Source organism: Metopolophium dirhodum, chromosome 3 (genome assembly GCF_019925205.1).
Source record: "Metopolophium dirhodum isolate CAU chromosome 3, ASM1992520v1, whole genome shotgun sequence".
NCBI classification, from domain to species: domain Eukaryota; kingdom Metazoa; phylum Arthropoda; class Insecta; order Hemiptera; family Aphididae; genus Metopolophium; species Metopolophium dirhodum.
The window spans coordinates 35,254,827-35,279,174 of NC_083562.1; the positions used below are offsets into that span (position 1 = coordinate 35,254,827).

Here is a 24,348-nt window from a genome sequence, read left to right on the forward strand (position 1 = left end):
CAAAAAGAAATTTTAAAATTATTTTTTAAAATAAAAGTTTATACACTTGTGTAAAATAATTATATACATCACCTATAGTATATACGACTTGCATATTATTTGATTATGTTTATAAAATAGGTAGGTATACAAATATTTAAAACTTAATTTACGTAAGAAAAATAATATATTCACTTTTAATTTTTCTAATTGATCTCTTTTTTCAGACATGGTCCCTTGAAATTCTTCCAACTCTGGTAATGCATCATCAAACTTGTCTATTATCTTTCCTACTTGTTTGACATGTTCTAAAAATCCTGACCACCGCTGGATTGATTCATCAATATTTGTCTACATCATCAATTAAACAAGTATTATTTAATAAAGTTAATGATTAATGATTATTAATTAGTGTTTTGGAATATATTTTGTATCTACCTTAGTTTCAACCATCTTTGTTGCTAAACTACTCCAATGTTCTTGTAAAGATATAAGTGATTCATTTATTGATTTGTGACCATCAGGTGCGGTATTAGCCAAAACTATTTGTGCTATTTCAATGCAATTTTGAACTTTATTAAAACCATCATCTTTATATAACAAGATGTCCTAAGAAAAATATTTAAATTATTATTTTCCATACATTTTAATTTTTATGTCATGACATAATATCCACATTTAAAAACCACGACTTAAGTAAAATTTAAGGATATACATTTCATGAATTTCATATTTAATGAATCTCATGAAAATAAAATTAAAACCATATTATATAGTTTTTGCAATGTAGCTGTTGAAGTATCAAACATTTAATACAATATGGCAGTATACATGTATTATATGTGTGTAACAAATCAATGATTCAGCCAAACTATACATTTTAATTTATGCTTAAAATCAAATAAGAATAAATATTATGAATTTGTAATTTTACTTGAATAACAATTAGTTTTTCTTCTAAATCAGCTTTACTGGTAGATTTGAAGTCTGTACAACTTGTTAATTTATCGTCCGCAGTATCCAACCAAATAATGGCTTCACTTAAACTGCTTTCAAATTCCAAGTGATTGTTTACAAACTGTTGCCACTTTCCAACCAATTCCTTTTTTTTTAAATTAAAATAATTAAATATATAAATAGTAATGCATTAATGCATATATAAATGCAAAAAAAAGTAACGATGGTAATAACAATTATAATTTTGAATTTAAATTCATATTAAGTTGATTCTTATTGGCTATTGTCAGTTATATCTAAACTTGTTACAATAATAATATGCATTTGTGAAACCTCAAAATAAAATTATTACAATTTATTTGTTTATAATCAATGAATAAATTTACTTTTATTTTCATTGAAAGCTGATGAAATTTTTGAACAATTTCTGTGATTTGAGAATTTTTGGTAGACATTGACATTGTGTAAAGGTTTTGTGATTTTTCTGTGATTGAATCAATTTCTAACTCTTTAGCTCGAATCACTCCTTGTAACTCCTAGAGTTATAAGTTTAAAATGTATAAATATTATTAGGTAAATATTTACTATGAAAATTATTACCTTAAGTTCTTCCAGCTGAGTTTTCTTTTCTTGTAATGAATTTTTTAAGTCAATAGCATGAATTTTATAATCAGTTTCTCGTAACCATGTTAAACATGATTCCTTGAGTACATCAAATTCATTCCAACTATTAAGTTTACTTTCTAAAGCTTCTATTGATGTTCTACAGAATAAGATTAATATTTTCGATATATTACAATGCATATTTGTTTAGTATTAAAAAAATTAAATGTAAATTAGTTTCAATATTTTAATAATTGTTCAAAAAATAGCTAAAACATTCCCGATTTTTCAAATAAGGGTTTGTTGAAGTTCTTTAAAGAATACATTTTTTTTTATATACTCAGAATATTTGGATTTTCCTAAAGGTGCTCCTAATTGTCACAGGGAATTTTTTTTTTGTCAATTTTCGTTTACGTATCCATAATATTTTAGTCACACACTAATATGTGGGAAGCTTAGCTTTGCCTTTTTTTATTTAAATAAAAATGTTCTTACATAATATATTGACATATTGTTTAAATTCTTAAATAATTCAAATATAATTACATATACATATATTTGATTTCAATCATAAGTCAATAACTAATAAATTATAAATGCGTGTATTTTAATATGATTTTTGTGATAAATATGAAATAGGTAAATAATTATACTTTTATTAAAACCTTCCCATTTAAATTGAAATGCATGGTAAATGAGAAATAATAAGATAATTATCTATTATACATAATAACAAATTACGATAATTATCTTTGAAATATTAACAACTAAACTATATAGGTACTTATATGGAAACATTATCATAACATATTAGTTATAATATAACTAATATGTTATGATAATGTATTATATTATTATAAAACACATTAGCATTCTAAAACAAATTATTTAAAATACCCATTTGGAATAAATTATCTAAGTTATTATAATGTTTTTTATATACATGCATATACTATATGTATACAGTATACTACTCACTTTACTGTTGTCATGAGTCCTTCCCAATCTTGTTGTGATGAGTCAATTTGCGCCCTAATATTTACTTGACCATTTTCAACAGTACCAGGAATAACTTTTTCTGCTAGTTTTTGTATGTTATAAATCCTATTTTCTTCTTCAGTAAGACTTAATAACAAATTCTAAAGAATATAGTTACATAATTAATCATTAAGTAGGTATAACATATTTAATAAGTCTAAAAGAATGCCTATATTTACCTTTATTCTGTCCAGGTTGCTCAACAAAGAAATTTTTTCCAAATTTGTATCGCCCCAGAGCATTAACGTATTATGTGTTGCATCAAGCCATTCTTGCATTTCCATTACAGATTTAGTATATTGTTCATGGTCTTTTACAATAGCTTCATATTTGTCTACAAAATCTTGAATTTGTTTTAAAATGTCATCATGTTGTTTACTCATGGACGATAAAAGAATATCATTATTTTCTTGCATTTGCATTTTGCCAGTTAAGTCCTGTAACTTTACAATATCTTGCTTCCTTTTTAATGTGGCTTGGAGCATATCTCTGTAAATTTGTAACTGCATTTTCTTTTCATCCAATGTAGATTTGAGTACTAAATCCTTATTCAATATTTGTTTTGTATTATTGAACCATTGGTTTAGTTCATTGTACAGTTCTTCAAATCCACTCCATCTAGTAAGTTGATCTTTAACTTCTCTGTTAATGTTCAAAATATCATCGTACAAAGTGTCAAATACAGTTTGAAGTTCATCCAACTGACATTTTATGTTTTCTCTTCCCGACGTAGATGTACTCAAATATAATTTTTCTCCTAATTCTATACAACTATTCAACAAACATGTTACATTTGGTTTTGTGTCTAATAATTCATTTAATTTTCCATTTTTCTGAATTAAATATTGATGAGCTTGTGATGATAATGGAGGTTTGTTTAAGTTTTTAAATTGACTTTGAACATTTGAAAGTTGAATTGAACATTCGTTGTATTTATCCACATATTCTTGGTGGATTTTAATAGATTCATTACATTTATTTAAAATGTCCTTTTGTTATAAATAATAAATAGTTAATATAAAATATAATACAAATTAGTTTCAGTTATTAAATTATTCATTTTAAGCTTTACCTTTATTGTAGTTTGCATTGATTGATAACGAGATGATATTTGTTTTACTTTGGTTGACAGTCGTACTTCACCAGTAGATTCATAATCATTTGATTGATCAATAAGTTTGTCTACGTCTAAAACTTTCTTTTTCAGATCGTCTATTAATGACTAAAATGTTTATGAATAATTATTAATTTAAATTAAGTAATATATTTTCAATAATTTTAATAACTATATAATCAAAATTAACAAAATTAGATTTTATAATGTATCTACTTAATATAATATTAATTGTTATACATTATGTTTTTATATTTCTATGTATCTGTTTTACTTAATAATAATGTTAGTTAATAACATGGTTCATGCAATATTTGTTTTTTTTTTTTATAATTGTGTCTTACTTGTTGAAGGTGATCGCCAAATGCAATTAAATCTTTCACCGAATTAGATTTTCCTTTAATTTCTTTTTCTAAATCCTAGATGAAAGTTAAAAGATATATTATTACTTTCCGAATTTTTATTTTTTTTTAGCTAAATATATTTTAAGTTATGATTTTTATGCAGGTACCAAATAAAAGTTCTTAATAGTTATAAAGACATTTTATTAAAGTTCTTATTTTATTATCCAAATTTTATTCTCCTAATATGATAAAATTGAATAAAGCAATCAATTATTATAATAAAAATCCATAATGTACCAACATAGCAGTTAAATTAAAATAATTATATATTTAGCTTATAATAAACACATTAAATATTATACTGTTTTTATGTTTTACTTATCAATATAAAAAGCTGTTTACAGTAATTAAATGAAGATATTATGAAAATAAAAATGTATTTTTTATTATTAATCCAACCATGTCCTTTTTTATTTTTATTTTTTATTTAAATTAATATCAAAATGTATATACTTATAGTAACTTATAACTAATAAGTTATAACTTATAACATTATGATTTATGATGCATTAAATAATGATAATATTATTCGGTTATTTAAATATAGAACCTTATACTTTTATTGAAGATATTTTTATAAAAAAGTAATTACCAGAAATTTATTATACTGCTGAGTTTTTTCTTCAAGTGTACCCTTTTCTGAATAATTTTGCAATTTCTTTTCAGTATCATTGTGCCAAGAAATTAACTGATGCATTAAGTTTTCAAACTCTACCCATTGATTTATTCTACTTTGTAAACCTTCTAATAAATCATTTAACAATGACTGAAACTTTTCTTGTTCAAATCTATAACACAATTGATCATAGTAAATAATGGGGTGATTTGTTATTGAATATTTTAAATATTTTACTTTAAATTTGTATGATCTCTTAACATTGTATCAATTGCTTTTTGTGGAATTGTATCCTTAGAGTTTTCTACAAAACGTTCCATTGTCAATAAAGTTGTTTTATTGTTATTGAAAGTAGTTTGTATAACATTAACTTTATTTAATCGTGACTCTAAAATTTGTTTGTTTCCCGAATAATCTAAAATTATACATAGTAGTATTAAAACAATGAAAAAATAATGGCAAATTTGAATAAAATACCTGTATATATTGAAAGTTGGTCCCAAAGCTGTTTTTGAGTATCTTGGTATGATTTGTGTAAATCCTGATACTGTTGATAAGTCTCTAAGTAGTTTTCAAGTTGTGAAATAGAATTATTCATTTTTTCACGCAACAAATCATATCTGTCCTTCAATGACATATCTGAATCACATTCGTCTTTAGGCTTCTTTATTGTTTTCCCTTTCTCCATTATCGTTTCTATCATACGACTATGTGAATTTATTTCTTGCATTGTTGCCTATTACATAATTAAATGTTAGTAAATATAGTTTTTAAGTTTTAAAATTAAATCGGAAATATATATTATAGTGTTCATTTGCTGTTTTCCATCAATACCTTTTGCTTTAAAAGTTTTGATCTTATTTCTTGTGGAGAAGACCAAATGGGTGACTGGTTAGAAGCAATTACTTTTTCCATACCTTCCAACCAATTAATAGTTTGTAAAAGGGTTTCTTGATAACTATTCCATTGTTGTGATTGGACTCCAAGAGTTTTTTGAGCTGTCTTTACTTTTTCATCTAATGTATCCCATCTATATTACACAAATTATAAGTCTTAGTGTCTATTTTACATATATATTTATACCTTTATAATGATTTATTTATTTATACCTTTCGCGAATATCTTTGAGTTGTTGACGAATAGTTTCTCGCCCAGCAGCAGATGTATCAGGGTATAAACTTTCTCCAATAGACGTTAATAATGATATTTTTGCCGGTGTTTGATCAGAACTACCATAGATACTTAGTAATTGTGATAGTTTTTTGTTCAAATCTAAATCATTGTCATCCAGGATTTGAGCAGGTTTACTTTCCAAAGTTTCTAACCATGACTTGAATTCAGCCAATTTGTTGTTGAAATTTTTGTGATCATCAGCAATATTTTGCCATTTAGCCACAATTTCTTTACTTAAAACTAAAATTAATTGGTACCTGTAACAAATATATATAAAAAATGATCACAAAAAAAATTGTGTAAATATTTTTTTTAAAAATATTGAGTTTAGTTAGGCATGTTAGAAAATAAAATGGATTTTACGTTAATATTATTCTTACCGGTTTCCAACTTGAAGTATAAGTGGTTTTAGACGTTCTACTCCACTTGTATGCAACAAATTATTTGAATTATCAATGAACTTTTCAATTTTGGGCTCATAATTTAATACTTCGTTTCGTTTATCCACAAAAAGTTTTAATTTATTTTCTTTATTTTCAAATGTTGATTGCAATTGTTGATCTTTAATAAGTGATTCTGTTAATCTAAACCAGTTGGTAATCTCATCAAATTCACTTTCAAAATCAGTCCATTGAATCAGTACTTCTTCCATTTTTTCAATAATGGTATCTAAAATAAAATTTGTTTTATTGCTTATAAATTTAATTGTTGGGTATATTTTAACTTCTAAAAAAAAATTACCTAGCTGTATAATTAATTGTGATTTATCACTATCTATTTTTGATATTTCTTTTGACATAACATTAATTCCTTTCTTCGTGGTTGTTTTGCTAACCAATTGAAATACATCTCCAAGATGATTTCGTAATTCATTTTCAGTTGTATTTGCTGTTTTCAATTCCTATAATTAGTAATATTAAAATTATTAATGGAAATGATTAGGTCATTAACGAGCTATATAATATTTACTCTAAATATATTAATTTTTTTAACAATATTGTCTTTTTCTGCAGCAATACTATCATTTTCTCGAATTTTATCACGTTGTTCTTTTAAAATCAATTTAAGTTTCTGACAAACTTGATTGAATTCAGAATGATTTTGAACAGAAAGCTCTAACGAATCCATCAACTCCTAAATATAAATAAATAGATTCAATTTAAATTAAATGATAAAATTTAAATTAATTTTTTTTTATTAACCTTAGACTTTGTAACAATCTTTTCATAAAGATTTTTGATTGATTCTAAATACGTGTTTAAAGTGTTATCTTTTGTTTGATTCACGAGTTCTTGAGCCTTTTCACACACTGATTGTACAAGATTTTGATGAGACAATATTTCTTGATTGATAACAACATGGTTCTAATTTAAACAAATAATTAAATGGTTAATATTTGATAATATCTTAGTTTGAATTCAAGCATAAAGAATATACCTGAAGTTGAGCTTTTTTCTCTTGTAAGGTAGCTTTTGTTTCAGTGTGTTGTTGCATTGCTTGCTCAATATTTTTCAGCCATTTGGTCAGTTGTTCTTGCGACAATGAAAATTCAGCAAATTGCAATAAACAATTATCGAGCTTGCTTAGACTGGATTGCAAAGTCTCAGACACTGATTCCCACGCATTTCTCAAATCCCTAAAATCAAAATTAATTAGTATTTTTGACCAATACCTACCTAAAATAAATTGGTACTTCATATTTTGGCGAATTATTTCTCTTCCGTCTGGAGAGGTTTGGGCATATAATTTTTCCGCCATATTAACAAGGGACTCATACTGCACACTTTGTTGGCATTTCGAATCTGACAATGCTAATAGTTTTTTTTGCCTTGCCTTAATAATAATAATAAAATAATTTAAATATTAAAAATTTAAAAATTATATTTTATTATGATTTACTTGTAGAAGTCCTAAATCGCCAACAACTTCGCTGTAATTGTTTAGTTCTTCTGTTAAACATTTTACTAATCCAATAAACTCTTCATAACTTGAATCAAAATGTTGGTGTTCTCTTACAAAATTTTCATACCTTAATATTGATTCCTAAAATAAATTGTTATTTAATTATTTTATTCTCATTGCTTTTTAATACGTTAGTACCTTTGTTCTGGTTTTAACACTCTGATAAGTTTTTATTAAACTAGTAATTGCACTGTTTACATTGGGTAAAACCTCAATAGTTTCAGATTGTATTTCTAAAATCTCCTTGTGTTTTTTTGTGATATCTTCGTCAAATTGTTTCAATTTTTCTAAATATTGTTGTTTACTTGCTAATGAATTTTTTAAACTTCTATCTTTAATTTGTGTTTCAATTGATTTTAAATACTTATCAAGATTTTCAATTTTTGTTAAAATTTTATCATTTTGATTTTGTTTTTGGCTTAACATTTTTGAAGTATTTTCACAATTTAACATTAAACTTTCCCAGTTAATTTTAATTTCATCGAGTTCATTCTGTATTGCAGTCTTACCATCTACATCGGTTTCTTTTAATACAGTACTTCCAATATCACTACATTTTTCTAATAATGACTCTCCTTCAGATTTATGACCAATTATATTCATAAACACATCAGACTCAGTTTCTGAAACATTATTCACTGCAACTGAATACTCGTCTTGTAATACCTTGAGATAATTCTTAAATATTTCTACATTTTCTAAATACAATTCATGATTTTTCAAATGTGCCTCATTTAATTTTAAACATTTATTCACTCCTAATGCAATACTGTCATATTTTTTGAAAAAATCTTTAAGTTTTAAATCAGTGTCTGGTTCATTTAGTTGAGTTACCTTTTCTTTCAATTGATTAATGTTATCTTTATAAGCAATCAAATCTTGTTTCAATGTTTTTAAATTATTGCAATTAGTTTTTTTGTCTATAATATTGTTTCTCTTTATTCTTTTACAATCATTGAATTTTTCTTCTGTTTCATGAAGCCAATTTTGAATTTGATTACAACTTTCATCAAAAGATGATTTTTGTACTAAAATATTTTCAACTGTTTTTGTTATATTTCCACATTCGTCATTTAAATTTTCACACGCTAATCTTAATTGCTTAACTTTGGATCTTATTTCTTCCCGATTTTCCATAGTAATATCAGGGTACATACATTCACCTTTTGATACTGTGTCATTGACTAATTGTTGACTTTCTTCAAGTTGTTTGTTAAGATTTTTCATAATTCCTAAATCCGATTGTGCATTTTGAATAGATTTTTTGCCTGCAGATTGAGTGGTTTCAATAGATTTCAATTTATTATTTAATTCTTTTATTAATTTATTAGCTTTTTCAAAAGAAACGTTAAATTCTATTTTCATTTCTTTTAGATGTTCTATTCTTTCTAAGCCTTTACCGATGCTATTTTGATAAGAATCTAACTTCCGTTTAATTTTTATAGCTTGATTATCTAATGTTGATTTACTATCAATGCATTTGATATTTTTGACACAAGATTCAAGTTCATTCAAAAATTGTTTAGCTGTATCGACATTGAACTGAAATTTATTTACAGTTTCTTCCATTATATTTATTGAATTCATATCAATAGGAATTTCTACAGACATTTTTATATCATTTTCTAAAATATTTACTAATGGAAGGATATTATCGAGATATTTTTGATACTCAACCCAGAAATGAATTATTTTTTCTAGAGCTTCCTTTCGTTCGTTTATTTGTTTTTCAGTGTTCTCGAGGTTAACACTTAATAGCTCATCGTTGTTGCTCAAATCTTCTAAGTTTACATCAGACGATGAATACTGATTGAGGTATTCTAAGACATGGTCAATTTTAGATTTTTGTTCCTTAATCAACGATAGGTTTCCTTTGATGCCCTCAACAGAAACAAGTTTAGTTTCGATTTGTTCTTTCTCAATTTCTTCTTCAGGTTTACACCATGTTAGCTTTTCATCAATACTTTTTATCGAATGTAGAAGGTTATTTAAATCATCTTCTAAATGTTTTTTTAAATATGTCATTAATGTTGTTTCAACTTTATCCACCTGTTGAACAACACTTTCGTATCGTTTCTTAAGACTTTTCAATTCTTTGATTGCTGTTGATTCGGCAATTATAGGAAAAGTTTCAGTCATTTCTGATACTGAATGGTTAACAGTGTCTATGTTTAAATTCATTTTAATCAGTTCATTTTTGCATTTTTGACAAGATTTTAAATTAATCAATAATGTATCTAATTCATTGTTTAAGTTGTCACACTTATTAACATTTTCTCGTATTTGATTAATTTCAGTAGTACGTTTTTTTATTTCCGCTCTTATTGCTTCTTCTCGTTGAGAAAAAGCAGTAATTAGACGAACTAAATTACAAGCAATACTTTCAACGGCATCAAATTGATCATTAATCAATACACTTAATGAATCTAATGTTATAATAGGTTTATTTCCATTAAGTTTTTGTAATTTATTTATTTTTTCAGCAAGATTGTTTTTTAAATCTAAATTAAGCTCTTTTTCTTCTGAGTATTTAACAAGCTTGTTTTTAATTTTTTCAATGTCATCTAAATTGTTTGTGCAATCTAAAAGTTCAATGTTTACATCCGATAACCATTGTAAAATACTATCTTTGGTCTGGTTCACTTGTTTCCAAATAACTTGTTGAGAATGTGCTATTTCAGCATTTTCTTTAAGGTCAGCATGGTATTTTTCCAAACTTTCTAAGTCTTTTTTATAAATTTGATTAAATTTTTTAACATTAAGTTGTGGATAATTTTCAGCCAATGTCACCATTTTTTGCACAGATTCCTCAACTACAGGCAAGACATCCAATAAGGCTGTACTTTGTTTTAATGCTTTGTTATATTTGTCTTCTATTATCTGAGCCTCAGTTAAATCATTTGGCGTTTCTATTGATTCTAAAATAGTTTTGCATTCTTCTTTAGTTGTCTTTATTTTATTTTTTACATCGTTCATATTTAACCAATTATCGTTCAATTCTGTTAAATTTGCAATTGACTGTTCAGTCTTAGTTTTTAAATTAATCAACTCAGCGTTTATATCCAATAAAATATTTTGTATAAATATCGAACTACTTTTGTCTAGCTGGGTTAGTATTTCACCTTCTTTTTCCAAAGTCTTCAGTTGTTCAACAAGTTCACTTGTGTCTTTTAATTTCTGTAGTTTCGGAATTACAAGAGAAATATCTTTCCATGATTTTAATGTCAATACATGATCATTAACTTTACTCTCAACTATTTTAATTTGTTTTACCAAATTATCGTTTATTTCACTGACCATTTTTTGACAATCTTTTACTTTCTGTTCATTTTCTTCTTTTGCTTTGAGTTTTTCCCTAAAATAGTTAATTAAATACATATGAAAATAATTCTTTATCTATTACGTTATACACTAAAAATAGGGTGATTCATTAAAAAAGGGACAATTAGTTTTTTGGTAGATAATATCAATTGTTCTATCTGTGCAATAACATATTTTACTTACTGGATTTGTTCCAATTTCAATTGTAACTGTTTGAATTGCTCCGCAATTGATAATCCGGGAATAGTAGTTTTACTTTTATGCAATAAGTGTTCAATTGAATCAATATTATTTTTCCATTGATCTACTTCCTCAGAACAAGCACTTATATCATTTATTAAATTAATTTTATCTTGATTTGTATCAAATTGAAATTCAGCATGCTTCAACTTTTCTAATAATGTTTCATTCCAAATAAAAAATTCATTTGCTTTTTCGAGTACAATTTTTTTCTTTTGCATTAAATCTTGAAGTTCCTATAAAAGTATAAAAATTATAAAATATAAATAAAAATTGATATTTAAAAGAATATTATTAAAACTAGTTATATAGTACTTACTTTAAATTGCATAATTGATTGTTGTATTGAAACATTATCATCAAAATTTTTAAAATCATCTTCAATTTCAGTAAATAATGACTGTTTTTCCATGTGTTCTTCAGTAAATGTGTGAAGCTTTTTCAATATTTCTTCAATTGAAGTACTCGGAACAATATTGCATTTATTTACTTTTGAATCCAATTCATTTAACCATTCACAAAACGTATTTACTTTGATTTCATGTTCTTTTCTAAAATATATTCAACATTCTCATTTCTTAAAACTATAGAGTTTAAAATATAGATTACACTAAATCGAGTAAAATAGTAAAAAATTAATTATTAAGAGAAAAATAATTCTTTCTCATTGGGTTATAAATGTACCTACTCCCTATCTATATCATATAAAAATGAATACCCATTACCCAATAATGAGACTACGAGAGATTGTTATGAAAAGCTTTGAGCATACTATTTGTAATTTCAAATGCAACCAGAGTTTATCTTGTTTTAATAAATACATTTAATTTAGTCATAATAGAATGGTAATATAAATAACTAAAATTTTTAAAAACAATTATGTTAAGGCCCTTGCAAACACTATAAATTTTTCATCAAAATGACCTTAATGACTGATAAAAATTAAAGCACCTCTAGTGGTTCAATATAAATAATGTAAAAATTTTTGATTAGATAAAGAAGTTTACTTTGCATTAGTCAGAGGAGCATATTATTTTCAATATTTTAATATTTTTTAATATATTATCTAATAGAAAAAATAGAAAAGTTTATAAAATTTTAAATGTTGATTCCTGTCAAGAATTTACTAAAAATTAAAAAGTGCTCTGACTGATGCAAATTAATCTTGTATATGTATAAAAAGTCATTGCATTTTTTAAACCAGACCTTTGGAAGTACTTAAATTTTTGTCAGGCGTTTAGCTATTTCACGTTCATAAATTGATTTTGAATATTTTGATCTAATGACTAAATTACATGTGCATTCTGGTGTGTAATATGTATGATTTGAGTGATAGTTGGAGGGTATACACACACTAATAATCATTTATTACACACCCAAAGATGAGCAGTGACCGAAACAAACAAAAGAATTGCCAAAACACAACTCCTTAAAAATGACACATTTGCAGGGGTTAATAATAAGTAAAAAAAAAAATATAATATTATATATTATTATTACCTATTTATAAAAACTTATATTATCCATAATAAATTAACTGAATTTATATGTTAAAATTATAATAAAACAACATAATATTGTACATACAGTATACAGGGTGTCCCGCGAGGATTTACCTATTGCAATATCTCCCCGAGATAATAAATATATCATAAATCAATTTTTTTTATTAGACTCACAGAGACAAGGACTACACATATTTTATTTTGTAATTTAATTTAATTTTTGTTAAAAAAGTTAAAAAAGCGTTTATTATTTTATATTTTTATTTTTTGAAACAATCGAAGATAGCCAAATTTAGAGTTTATTTTTGTGAAAATGTTGACTTTTCAACATTTTATTTTTATTATTCTCATGATTTTTAATAATTTTTTTAGTTTATAGGTAAAATGACAAAAAACTGGTTTTTGTCTGGGCGTCGAGTCTAAAGGGTATATCCTCATGGGAAACTGTATATGCTGTTATAACATATATTTAAAAAAAATAATAATATATCTTATGTTAGCCTTAAGATAATTTTTAGACTATAATATTAGTAATGGTATTAAATATAATAAATTAAATTTATGTACTTGTCTGAAATTATATTGGAAATTGTTTGCATTTGTCCATGCATTATCTTTAAATATTCATTATTTTTGGTCTTTAAAGTAGACAACTTCTCCTTAATATCACTGGTAGTTTCAAGTGTAAAATGTTGGTTTAGTCCATTAAGGTTTTGTGAAAGACTAGAAATGTCACTAAGACATTCATTAAGTTCTTGAGTTAATGCCTAAAATTAATACATATTGTACCTAGGTATATTAATTTAAGAGGATGGACACCCTATGTGTTGTCTCTGTCTTACACACTAACAACATAGACAAAACGCGTTTAAGCTATTTGAGTAGAACTTGCTCAATTTTGGTTCTAGAGTAAAAATAGGTATCTACTATAAAATTTAATTGTGACAATATTTCTGAGGGTAAGTTGTTGTGTTATTTTCCATTTTACCCAATATAACGTTCATTACATTGTTTAGAAATAGAAAAAACTTTCAACATTTTTAAAATACCTTTAACTCTTCAAAATTTAAATTTTTAAATAAAAATGCATTGACTTGCCCTCGGAAATATTATCACAATTCAATTTTATAAAAGGTGTTTTTGCTCTAGAACCAAAATCGAGCGAGTTCTACTGAAACGGCGTAAACGCGTTTGTCTATGTCGTACGTGTGTAAGACGGAGACATCACATGCAGGTGTGACGTTCTCTTAAGGTAGAAAATAAAATAAATAATTATTAGTTCTTAAGTCCTAACCTTATGTTCCATTAATTTTTTTTCGAGTAAATCTTCTGAAATTGATTGATTTATAATTAATTCTTTCAATTCAGATAATAGTGGTTGATTTAGTTTTTCTTCTATTCTTTGAGCTTTTTCATTTAATTCATTCCAGTTATATAACAATCTTTGTAGACGGGTAGTTTGTTGTACTGCCGATGATTGTACAGATATACAACGAGACTGAATTGCATCTACTTCATTTAAAATAACTGCAGTCTTGTTCTCAGAAGTTATGGTTTTAAGATTTTCAATTTTTTCTTGGCATTCTAAATTAATCAACTAATCAAAAAACATCAAAATTATATTAGAGTACAAGGTTAATTTTTAATTTTAGCACAACATACTTGTGTATTTTTTAACCAATCATTGGCCATTTGCAATGTGATTGGTTTTATATGATCAGTATTTATTTTTTTTTCAGCGTTTTCTAACCAAGGTCTAATTTCTTCTAACTTTGCTTTATGAACTTGCCATTCATTAAGATCAATATTGATTTCTTCATTCTTACGATTAGTATTACACTCCAAATTTAAAATTGACATTCTTACTTCATCCAAATCTTGTCTGAGTTTTTGTGTTTCATTGGTGGTATCACTTTCTAAAAATAATAAATAAAATAAATACATAATTAAGTTTTTGTGTTCAAAATGGTTAGTTTGTAATATAAAGTTTAATTTTTTGTAAATATTTTGAGAAATGCATCTACTAATTAAAAATATAGGTTGTCATTTAAAAAACAAAACTTAATAAAATACTTTACTTGTCTTAATCAAAATTTAATGATATTTACCTTTTTCAAAGCTATGTAGATCTTCTGTTAAGCGTTCTAAGCTATTTCGCTGTTTTTGTAGTTCATCTTGAACTTCTTCAATTCCTCGTGCCTTAACTTCAGGATTTGTTTGATCTTGTTGTATTCTTTCTATGACAGCAGGAGCAGATTCAACAGACCAGACATGAATTTTGTTTAATCCTGAATCAAGTTCACATAGTTTTATTGAGAGCTTTTCTAATCGCTGTGTTTCTTTATCCACTGTTTGAATTGTTTCTGTTAATTTATTTTCTATCACACTAATCTGTATAATAAAAAATAAAAACAAAATTAAATTTATGTACAAAATATATCCAAGTCAAATCTAGTTAATAAATGAATTAAAATAAAATGTTACAGTAACAATAAATATTAGATATTTAGATTAATATTATTATTTATATAATATTACTTCGTTTTCAATTGCAAATTCTTTTTCAGGAATATGTAAATTTTGTGATATATCCCTCAATTTGTTTAACATATTTTCGGCTGCTTCTCGCAAGGCAAGACTTAGTTCTTGTTTACTTCTCAATTGCATTGAAATTTCTTGTGAGTTATGTTTATTATCATCAGATACTGTTTTTAGTTCATTTTCGGCTTTTTTAATTATTTCCATAACTTCATTTTTAGTTTTTGTGTAATCTATTAATAGCCTTTGAGCATTTTTTAATTTATTGAATTTATCAATAGAATCATTGTATACAAAACTCCAATCTGTTTCCAATTTGGAAACAAGTTGAGGAATAAAGTTTGGCACAGAAGAGGAATTTTTCACTAATTGCTTTCCTCTTTGTAATGTTGACATTACAATCATTCGTTGTTTCTCGAGTCTTTCAATTATTTGTTCCTGATTTTTAATGAGATCACTTAAATCATCCAATGATTCTCCTTTATTAAGTAATTGTTCATCTTTGGAATTTTCTAAAATTTTTCCAATCTAATAAAACAAATAAATTAAATTTGGAATACAAAAAAAAAATTTTATTAATATAAATCAACTAACTTCTGTGACTTCTTTTTTGTATACAAAGCATTTGGTGTACATTTCAGTTTTAGTTATTGTCATGTCTATGGTTGGTATTAAATGTTTATATCGACCAATTAATTCTTCAAGATTTTTTTGTTCTACTTGTTGCTGTTCATCAGATACATAAGGTAATAGACTATCTAGTACCTGAACCATCCATTTCATATCATCACGTTTACTATCTACATCACGACAAATTTCCTGAGAACAAAATTTATTTTACATATGTATAAAAAGTTATAAAATAGTTATTAATTAAATTTAACATTTACTTGGAATATAGATTTTTCTTTTTCAAATTCTTCATCATTTAAAAGTCCTTTTAATAATCTTTCAACGCTTATATCAACTGCATTCATCCATTTTTCTAGATTATTAAATTTAGATTTATAATCTTGAAACTGATTAGGTATTTGTTTACATTTTTGTCTCATTTCCCCAGTTCTCTTTTCTATGCTTTCAAATCGATTAATAGATTTGATTAGACTTGAATCAATAGATGGATTTGATATTTTTTTACTTTCGACAGACATGTTATTTAAACATGATTTAAGTTCTTTAACTATCATACCGTTATCAAAGTATTCCTAAACACCATTATATAAAATTATTAATGATTGTACAAATAATAATAAAGTAAATTCCACTTACAATGTTCCTTTTGAGTATCAAGTTTACATTTTCATTTCTACTAAACATTTGTTGTTCAATATTAAGTTCCTTTTCTGCTTCATTTATACATTGATTGAATGTGATTTCATTTATTTTAAATTCAACTCTTTTCATGTACGATGGGACCATGTTTAAACATTCCTATAAACAATATAAATCAACATTTGCTAATTGGTTGTTTAATGCAATATTACTTGATATTTTAACTTTATTGCTTTGGATCTATTTCTTATTGTTTCTTGTTCACTTGGTAAGATACATCTAAGTAGTTCACCTTCAACATTTTCTAATTCAGCAATCCATTTATTATTATTTGAATACTCAAAATACCCCTAAAAAATACAGTTTTTATTAACATTATTTAATAATGGATTAAATTTCTGTTTTAATTAAACTTACTTTTTGAGATTCTAAATTTTGCCTTGAACTCGTCTGTTCCTCTAAAAATACTTGTTTACTAGTTTCAATCCAATCTAGTATAACTTTTTCTATTTCAATAAAATTATGCCAACATCTCAAAGTCTGTTGTAATTTCTAAAATTAAAAAGTGTAGATGTTTTTTTGATATCAATATTACTATATAATATTTTATTTTTATATATTAAATATATCCATACCATATCCCACTGTTGACATTCTTGAGTTATTCTAGAAAATTTAGCGTTCAGGTCAGCCATTGTTTGTACAAACTCTGAATTATTTCCTTGATCTTTCTCTGGTTGAATTGATTTAATTATGCTTTGGAATATTTTATTCTTGCTGGATAACATAGACTGGTAATATGACATGCGTATTACAATGCTCTAAAATTAAAATTGAACATAAAATTAACTTTTAAAATAATAATAAATATAAGCACAACTTGCCTTTAAGTATTCAATATCTTCATGTAATTCTTTTTGACTTTTACTTAGTTTTAATGTGGACAAAAATTCTTCACAATTGTTTAACCAATGATTTATTTCTTGTTGTCCTGTCTCAAGAGCGTCATACTGAACGAGCATATGGTGAAGAGCATTTAAATGTACAGGTATGCTTGCTCTAATATTAACAAGAGATTCTATAAACAATACAAAACAAATTAAAACATACTGATAGGTTAAGTGTGAATGTGATCATATATTTTTGGTTTGCTATATTTTTACATTTTTTCAATTAAATTTATGAAATTTATTATTTTAGTATACCTTGAAAGTTCAAATGTTTATATAAATTGCATAGTATGTACAATAATACACAATTATGTGTATCTTAATGTATAAAATTCAAATTGCAATGATATTAAATTAGATTTTTAATCTCTAAAAATTTTTAAAAGTCTAATGCAGTACATACTCATCTAGGCCCGTATTAAGGTATACACAGTGTAGACTACAGCCTGAATAACGAGGATTAACCACGTATTTAGGGGTACCATACATGATATATATATTTTTTAAAATTAAAATAGAGACATCAAATTTTTCACAGTTTACCAGCAACGTAGACCTCTATAGATTGAAAATTTAACATTGACAAGGTTATGAAAAAAAATTTGTAAACAGTTTAAATAAAAACCAATTAAATTTAAAAAAAAAAACAGATCATTAAAAATTATAAAACCACATCTTACTTTTTTTATTCAAAACATAGAAAATAATGAAATATCTTATGTATATCTTATACATTTTATTAATTTGACTTGCCTTTTTCTCTTTTAACACACAACATCATCTCGTTGACTTCGTCTCTTGTTAAATCTTTTATTAACACTTGAAATTTTTTACTGATTGCCTTAAAAAGATCATCCATTTGATCCAATTGTGATTGAAGACTCTAAAACCATTTGTTTAAATTACAAATATATTCTAATTATTATAATAAACATTATCATACTTGGATGTCACCTAAGTATTCTTTAATTTTTTGTGATGAACTCAAATGTATTGACGACATAATTTGTTCTGCTTGTATGTTCCATTTGTGTAATGTGTCCAAACCTTCTAAATATTCTTTACGATTTCTGATCATATCACCAGAGTGCATGTAATCCTTAGCTTTCTATAAAAAAATATTTTATTTATTGTGACTTTTATTAATTTTTCTAGGTTACTTATTTGTTTATATTTTATTTACCAAAAATATACTTTCCCACGTAGCTGTTATACTTTGGAACTCTTGCTTTAATTCAGCACAAATTGAATCTTCACATGTTGCAATTAAAAAACTTACAGTATCATTAAGCAGTTCATATTTTTCTTTCCAGACACCAATATCCTATAAACAAAGTATAACTCATTCAGTTTTAATAACATAATATGTTTCAAGTTAAAGTTTACTTAAATACCTGGAAAAAATCAATCCGTTGCTCGTGTGGCAAGTTAATTTTTTTAACAGCATCCAATAACCATGCTTTCATATCTTCAGATAATGATTTCCACCGTCTCCAATATGCTATTACTTCTTCAAGCATACTTTGTGCACATCTCAGCTCCATTGCAATACTTTTCCATTGTTCAGCAGTCTGTTTCATGAATTTTTCAATTGCAACTGTCTCTTTGTACTCTATGCGACATTCATGTTTATACTCTTGTACAACATTTTGCATATCTATAAATGCCTTATTAAATTCTTGAAATATATTATTTCCTATAACGAAATTGTTGTATTTCTCGAGAAGTTGCAAAACATCCTGATGACGGCCATATTTAACAGTCCATGCTTTTAGTTTATTTTCAGTCAAATTTAAAAATGCAATCAAACAACACTAAAAATAAATAAACTTTCTGTCATTTTTGTAGGGTACATGCTTTTAGTTATATTTCAGACAGTCAAATTTATCGTATCAATCAAATGTATGATGCTTCAATGCTTGCAAGAATTTTAATTTAATTTTTTTTTATTGATGAAATATTATTTTAGTTGCATTATAAGAGTTATAAAAATACCTTGTGTTCTAAAAACTTTAGATGGGTTCGTCGTTTATGTGAATCTACTTCAATGTTATTGAGACGTCTCAATAGATCATTAACTTCTCTGTTTTGATTTTTAGTTTTTACCAACAGCTCGTTGAATTTTTGTTTAACTTCAGGTAAATCAGCAAAAAATGTCTATACAATGATAATGTTTAAATAAAAATGTCTTTAAAATATAAATAAATTTGTACCTTATGATCTTCTAGTTTTCTACTAATTATAACCGCAGTCTCCTCATTCATAATAGATGGGATATTATTGTCGTTTATTAGCTGCTCAGCTTTTGTAATCCATTCCCCAATTACTTTAAATGGTTCTGGTAAATAGAGGTCTAACTGCCATTGCCAATGTTTCATCTGTAAGAATATTTTTGATAAATATTACGATACTAAACATCATAAAATATTAAAGCTGGAATTTAATTTACAAGATTATCTAATAACGTCCAAAGTTTTTCTAGCTCTTTCCACGATTGTGCTGAAATACTAATTGACGAACCAGAATTACAGATTTTCTTTAGCCTGTTATATAAATGGCTCATAGAAACGATTTCATCTTGGGCAGCTGAAAATTCCTAATAAAAGTTCATAGGTTAGTAATATTATTTAGTTCTAGGTACTAAAGTGGTAAAAAAATACTTATATTTGTTATTTTTATAATTACTAACCAAAAAATCTTGAGATAAATTTTGTGACCAAGATAAGTATTGAGTTTTTTCAGTTAACCACGTTAAAAGAAGATTATAGTCTTTTTGAATTTTATCGATTGATTCTCCGCTTTCACTTCGAACTTCAGGATACTTATGCACAAATTGCGCTACATAAGTCATAACCGATCTCTCGTCTGGCCGATCTACATCGACATCCTAAAAATAAATTTTAGATAAATACCACGAGTATAGACTACTTTTAAAATATATTGTAATCAATTTTAAACATACTTCTGGATCCAGTAAACGAGCGATTCCTAAATCTTGTTCAGCGACATTAAATGCAGTTTCTAGTCTGGTACGGTTTGTTTCGTTTCTCAAAGTAGTTATATCAATTAAATTTGTTTGTATGGTATCTATAATAGTGAGGAAAGCTATACCATCCCTCCAACTTGGTCCAAAATCTTTTACTTTTATATTACTTTCCCTAAGTTGAACAAATATATTATCATCTAACTATCTAAGTACTATTTTAATAGAATAATATACATATCACTAATCACTAATCAAATAGGTACGTACTTTGGGATTACCGTTCCGACCCACTTTAACAAAGTTTTTTTAGCACCATCAGCTTTCCGGTTAATTTCCATCGTGGGAGATCGAATGCTTTCCAGGCTACTCGTGCTTCCACTAAAAGAGTAGTTCAACGACGAGAGTCCTTTTGTATTTTCTTCAATCTGTTAGACAACAACGAAGAAGCTTAAAGAAACAGACCAGATTATAATTTATAATTTATTTATTTACATTCTACAAGTTGCAACCATTTTTTTATAATATTATGTACAACATTATATTCGAAATGTTTATTTATACTCACGTCATTATTTGTAACAGTAATTCCAGTTTTACGAAGCTTAGAATTTAATTTTACAATAGGTAGTTTAATAAAATAAAAAGTAAAAATGTCTAAATTATAATTGTATTACCTGGAAATATAAAATTATAGTCCAAATGAGCCCTAAGACTATAGGAGGTCGCCCATCAACAATGTCAGCAGAATTTATATTTACTAATTTGATCTAAAAAAAATTATATATATATATATATTATTATATAAACAAATATTTTAAAATCATAAATTAATGTTAAATGCATTCAGAAGGATCGTTACTTACCCGTTTACTTTGTAAAAATTGTATTGCAGAGTTTACATTACTCAAAAAATGAGGCCTCCTCATGTTACGACCACGCTCAATAGCCTTAAAAAAATTTTTTTTTCAAAATAACGATTTTATTTTAACTGTACATTTCAATTGATATTTACCAGTCTTTCTCCTGATAAAACTTCCAACAATGCAAGTAGCTTAGTACCATCTTTAAGATCTTCGATCAAATCATCAATTTTCAGTGGCGGTATCCTCTACAACACAACAACAATTAAAAAAATACGATCAAATATACAATATTTTAATATGTGTACGTTACTTGGCTCAGATACGAGTTTATCCAGTTAACAAAGGTCTTCTTTTGCACTCTCTCCTGTTCATCTATACGATACAAAACACACGAACACAATATTGATATTAGTTACATGCGCCTTAAGGCTGTTTTATTCGAAAAAATAAATAAATAATAACATAGTGAACTCATAAAGATTCCGTGTGCAATTGTAATTTGTAATATTGTTTCAAAAACATGAAATATATAGGACAGTAGATCACTCGTTTTTATTTCAGGTTGTCACCGTGCCGGTATCTGAACTGACATAATAATAATGCAATAAGGGACAAATGTTTAATCGATACTATTATATTAAACGGCTTAGGAATATCGCACTACAATTTCATTTCTACAAGTCTTACGTAACGGCAAAAACCAAATAATCAGCAAGACTGTATAGGTAGGTACTGATACAATCATCATTGTTGTTGTCATAAACCGTAGATGGAACGTCAAATTAATATGCAATAAATAATAGTTTTTCAATTTAATATAAGTACGTTTATTAAACGATGAAAAACGGTTTTTAAAAACAAAAATGTAATGCGAAAAAGAATAATAACTATAAAAACCTTTTGCTAAATTCGTATACAAAAATAAAAGTTTAATTTCCAGTTAGTCTACTAAATAAACTGCAATAGGTATAATAAGAAAATTTTTCATTATACGAAGTTATAATATAGCTATAAAAAAACAGAAATACATTTACCATTCAATTTTCCAAGAATATTAATAAAACTGTAAAATAATATTCTATCATAAATTTAATACTTACCTATATAATTTTAAAACTAATTGAAAATATTTTTATTTATTTTTGTCAATATGCAGTACCTACGGTTAAATTCCTTATATAAATTATAAACTATGTAGCAATTTTTTTTTTAATATAGGTACTATAGGTTGTTTTTTTTAATTAGTAAAATTATTTTTTAAGTATATTTGCATATTAATTATTAGTATTTAGTACCTTCTCATTTCGATAACGATGAACAGAATACATTTAATATATTAATTTACACTTTATACCTAACAAATATTAAATACGTTATTTTGAGGCCTCGCTACTGCCGTCAATTTTAGCTGAAAAAACCTAAAGAATTGACAAAATTAAAGTTAGTTAACGTTATCCGACTTTGATTCTAAAAAAAAATTTGAACCCTCCAGAAAATTGTCCATAGATCCTACGAAGCACTTTGTAAAAACTAAATTTTATATTATTGTAAACTGTAATTGTAAACTTGAAAATATGATTTTTTTTGAATCATAAATAAAATCATAATTAATATTAAAAACGGAAAATGTTTCGTACGATCTACAGACATTTTTCTGCTGAGTTCAAATATTTTTTTTGTCACGCCTGCACCGAAAGTTTAGTTTTCGATGACGGTTGAAGCGTTGGAAAGCGACATTTTTCCGTCCAGCGGGCGGTAAAGTGGGAATCCCCAAAAGTATCGGGCGGTAAAGTGGAAATCCCCAAGAGTACTGAGCTCAGATATCACGCGTATTCTCTGAACAGACACTAAAATCTATACTACGGTCCTCATAGAACATAAACTTTTGGTTATATTATCTTATATTCATATTATAACCTCCTTGCATGGCGCGTAAACATTTTTCTTTCATGCAATTGTTTTCTTATAATAATTTGGTTGTTGCATATAGATCCCCGCATAATGCATTACGCGCCATAACGCACATTTGCCTTGATTAGGTACATTTTTTTATTCTTATTTTATTTTAATATAATAATTATTATTTATACTGAAATCTATACCACGGTCCTTACAAAACATAAACTTTTGGTTACATCTTATATTCATATTATAACCTCCATGCATGACGCTTAAAATAAATAAAACCAAAATCGTTTCTTTCATGAAATATTGTTTTCGTAGAATAGTCTGGTTGTTGCGTAGATCCTAGCCTGAATTACCTTTGCCGTGATGGCGCGATCGATGAATGCAGAGGCGTGACAAAAAATAGTATGTGTGGCTCGTGCGGTAAGGCAATTTCAGTCTTGGGCGAAAACATGTCACCCGCGACTGAAATAGCTCACTTCCCGCCCTTGCCACACATTATACTATTTCAAAATCAAAATCAGACAACGTTAACTAATTTTAATTTTGTCAAAACAAATGTATGTTTTTGTAAAATTTGTGTAGTGAAATTTATAATATGGTTATCGAGTTATTGACATGTGCATGCGCGTACGAGAGCGATTTTCGTCGATACCCGCATTTAATTGCACTCACACTAATAATCATTTACAACTAACACAATATAGATCCCGGGCGGCTATGACAAGATTAGAAATTGCCTAAATGTTTCCCCTTGAATAATGACCGTAGCGAGGCCCCCTAACTCAGGAACCTATTTAAGAAAATAACCGTTCAGGTAATATACCTATATATAGGTTTAAGGTTTTCGGATTCTTGAGGTTTTATACGAGTGTCACGGGTTTTTGTTAATTCGGGGGCAAAGCCTGTAAAATAAATGAAA

At 26.2% G+C, this 24,348-nt stretch overlaps 1 protein-coding gene across 1 annotated transcript in view; it reads right to left on the reverse strand.

Annotated features, from left to right (window-relative positions):
* Nucleotides 1–24,348, reverse strand: part of LOC132940087 (muscle-specific protein 300 kDa) — a 74,877-nt gene that overhangs the window by 37,483 nt on the left and 13,046 nt on the right. Inside the window, exons 3-53 of the mRNA XM_061007501.1 lie at nt 21,832–21,893; nt 21,671–21,766; nt 21,522–21,605; nt 21,333–21,425; nt 21,224–21,259; nt 20,926–21,083; nt 20,635–20,830; nt 20,362–20,559; nt 20,122–20,268; nt 19,886–20,050; nt 19,668–19,829; nt 19,067–19,486; nt 18,856–18,996; nt 18,616–18,780; nt 18,426–18,555; nt 17,607–17,800; nt 17,358–17,543; nt 17,140–17,274; nt 16,935–17,072; nt 16,720–16,881; nt 16,341–16,655; nt 16,045–16,269; nt 15,451–15,978; nt 15,021–15,303; nt 14,575–14,828; nt 14,207–14,509; nt 13,480–13,679; nt 11,727–11,958; nt 11,351–11,643; nt 7,985–11,201; nt 7,784–7,927; nt 7,578–7,717; nt 7,322–7,520; nt 7,087–7,248; nt 6,854–7,018; nt 6,626–6,785; nt 6,265–6,553; nt 5,821–6,141; nt 5,546–5,741; nt 5,189–5,447; nt 4,949–5,126; nt 4,688–4,883; nt 4,036–4,110; nt 3,650–3,799; nt 2,757–3,566; nt 2,518–2,678; nt 1,537–1,699; nt 1,323–1,472; nt 914–1,081; nt 418–588; nt 175–330 (exon numbers count right to left, since the gene is read on the reverse strand). Of these exons, the coding sequence (XP_060863484.1) occupies nt 175–330; nt 418–588; nt 914–1,081; nt 1,323–1,472; nt 1,537–1,699; nt 2,518–2,678; nt 2,757–3,566; nt 3,650–3,799; nt 4,036–4,110; nt 4,688–4,883; nt 4,949–5,126; nt 5,189–5,447; nt 5,546–5,741; nt 5,821–6,141; nt 6,265–6,553; nt 6,626–6,785; nt 6,854–7,018; nt 7,087–7,248; nt 7,322–7,520; nt 7,578–7,717; nt 7,784–7,927; nt 7,985–11,201; nt 11,351–11,643; nt 11,727–11,958; nt 13,480–13,679; nt 14,207–14,509; nt 14,575–14,828; nt 15,021–15,303; nt 15,451–15,978; nt 16,045–16,269; nt 16,341–16,655; nt 16,720–16,881; nt 16,935–17,072; nt 17,140–17,274; nt 17,358–17,543; nt 17,607–17,800; nt 18,426–18,555; nt 18,616–18,780; nt 18,856–18,996; nt 19,067–19,486; nt 19,668–19,829; nt 19,886–20,050; nt 20,122–20,268; nt 20,362–20,559; nt 20,635–20,830; nt 20,926–21,083; nt 21,224–21,259; nt 21,333–21,425; nt 21,522–21,605; nt 21,671–21,766; nt 21,832–21,893 (13,331 nt within the window). The remainder of the gene's footprint in view (nt 1–174; nt 331–417; nt 589–913; nt 1,082–1,322; nt 1,473–1,536; nt 1,700–2,517; nt 2,679–2,756; nt 3,567–3,649; nt 3,800–4,035; nt 4,111–4,687; nt 4,884–4,948; nt 5,127–5,188; nt 5,448–5,545; nt 5,742–5,820; nt 6,142–6,264; nt 6,554–6,625; nt 6,786–6,853; nt 7,019–7,086; nt 7,249–7,321; nt 7,521–7,577; nt 7,718–7,783; nt 7,928–7,984; nt 11,202–11,350; nt 11,644–11,726; nt 11,959–13,479; nt 13,680–14,206; nt 14,510–14,574; nt 14,829–15,020; nt 15,304–15,450; nt 15,979–16,044; nt 16,270–16,340; nt 16,656–16,719; nt 16,882–16,934; nt 17,073–17,139; nt 17,275–17,357; nt 17,544–17,606; nt 17,801–18,425; nt 18,556–18,615; nt 18,781–18,855; nt 18,997–19,066; nt 19,487–19,667; nt 19,830–19,885; nt 20,051–20,121; nt 20,269–20,361; nt 20,560–20,634; nt 20,831–20,925; nt 21,084–21,223; nt 21,260–21,332; nt 21,426–21,521; nt 21,606–21,670; nt 21,767–21,831; nt 21,894–24,348) is intronic.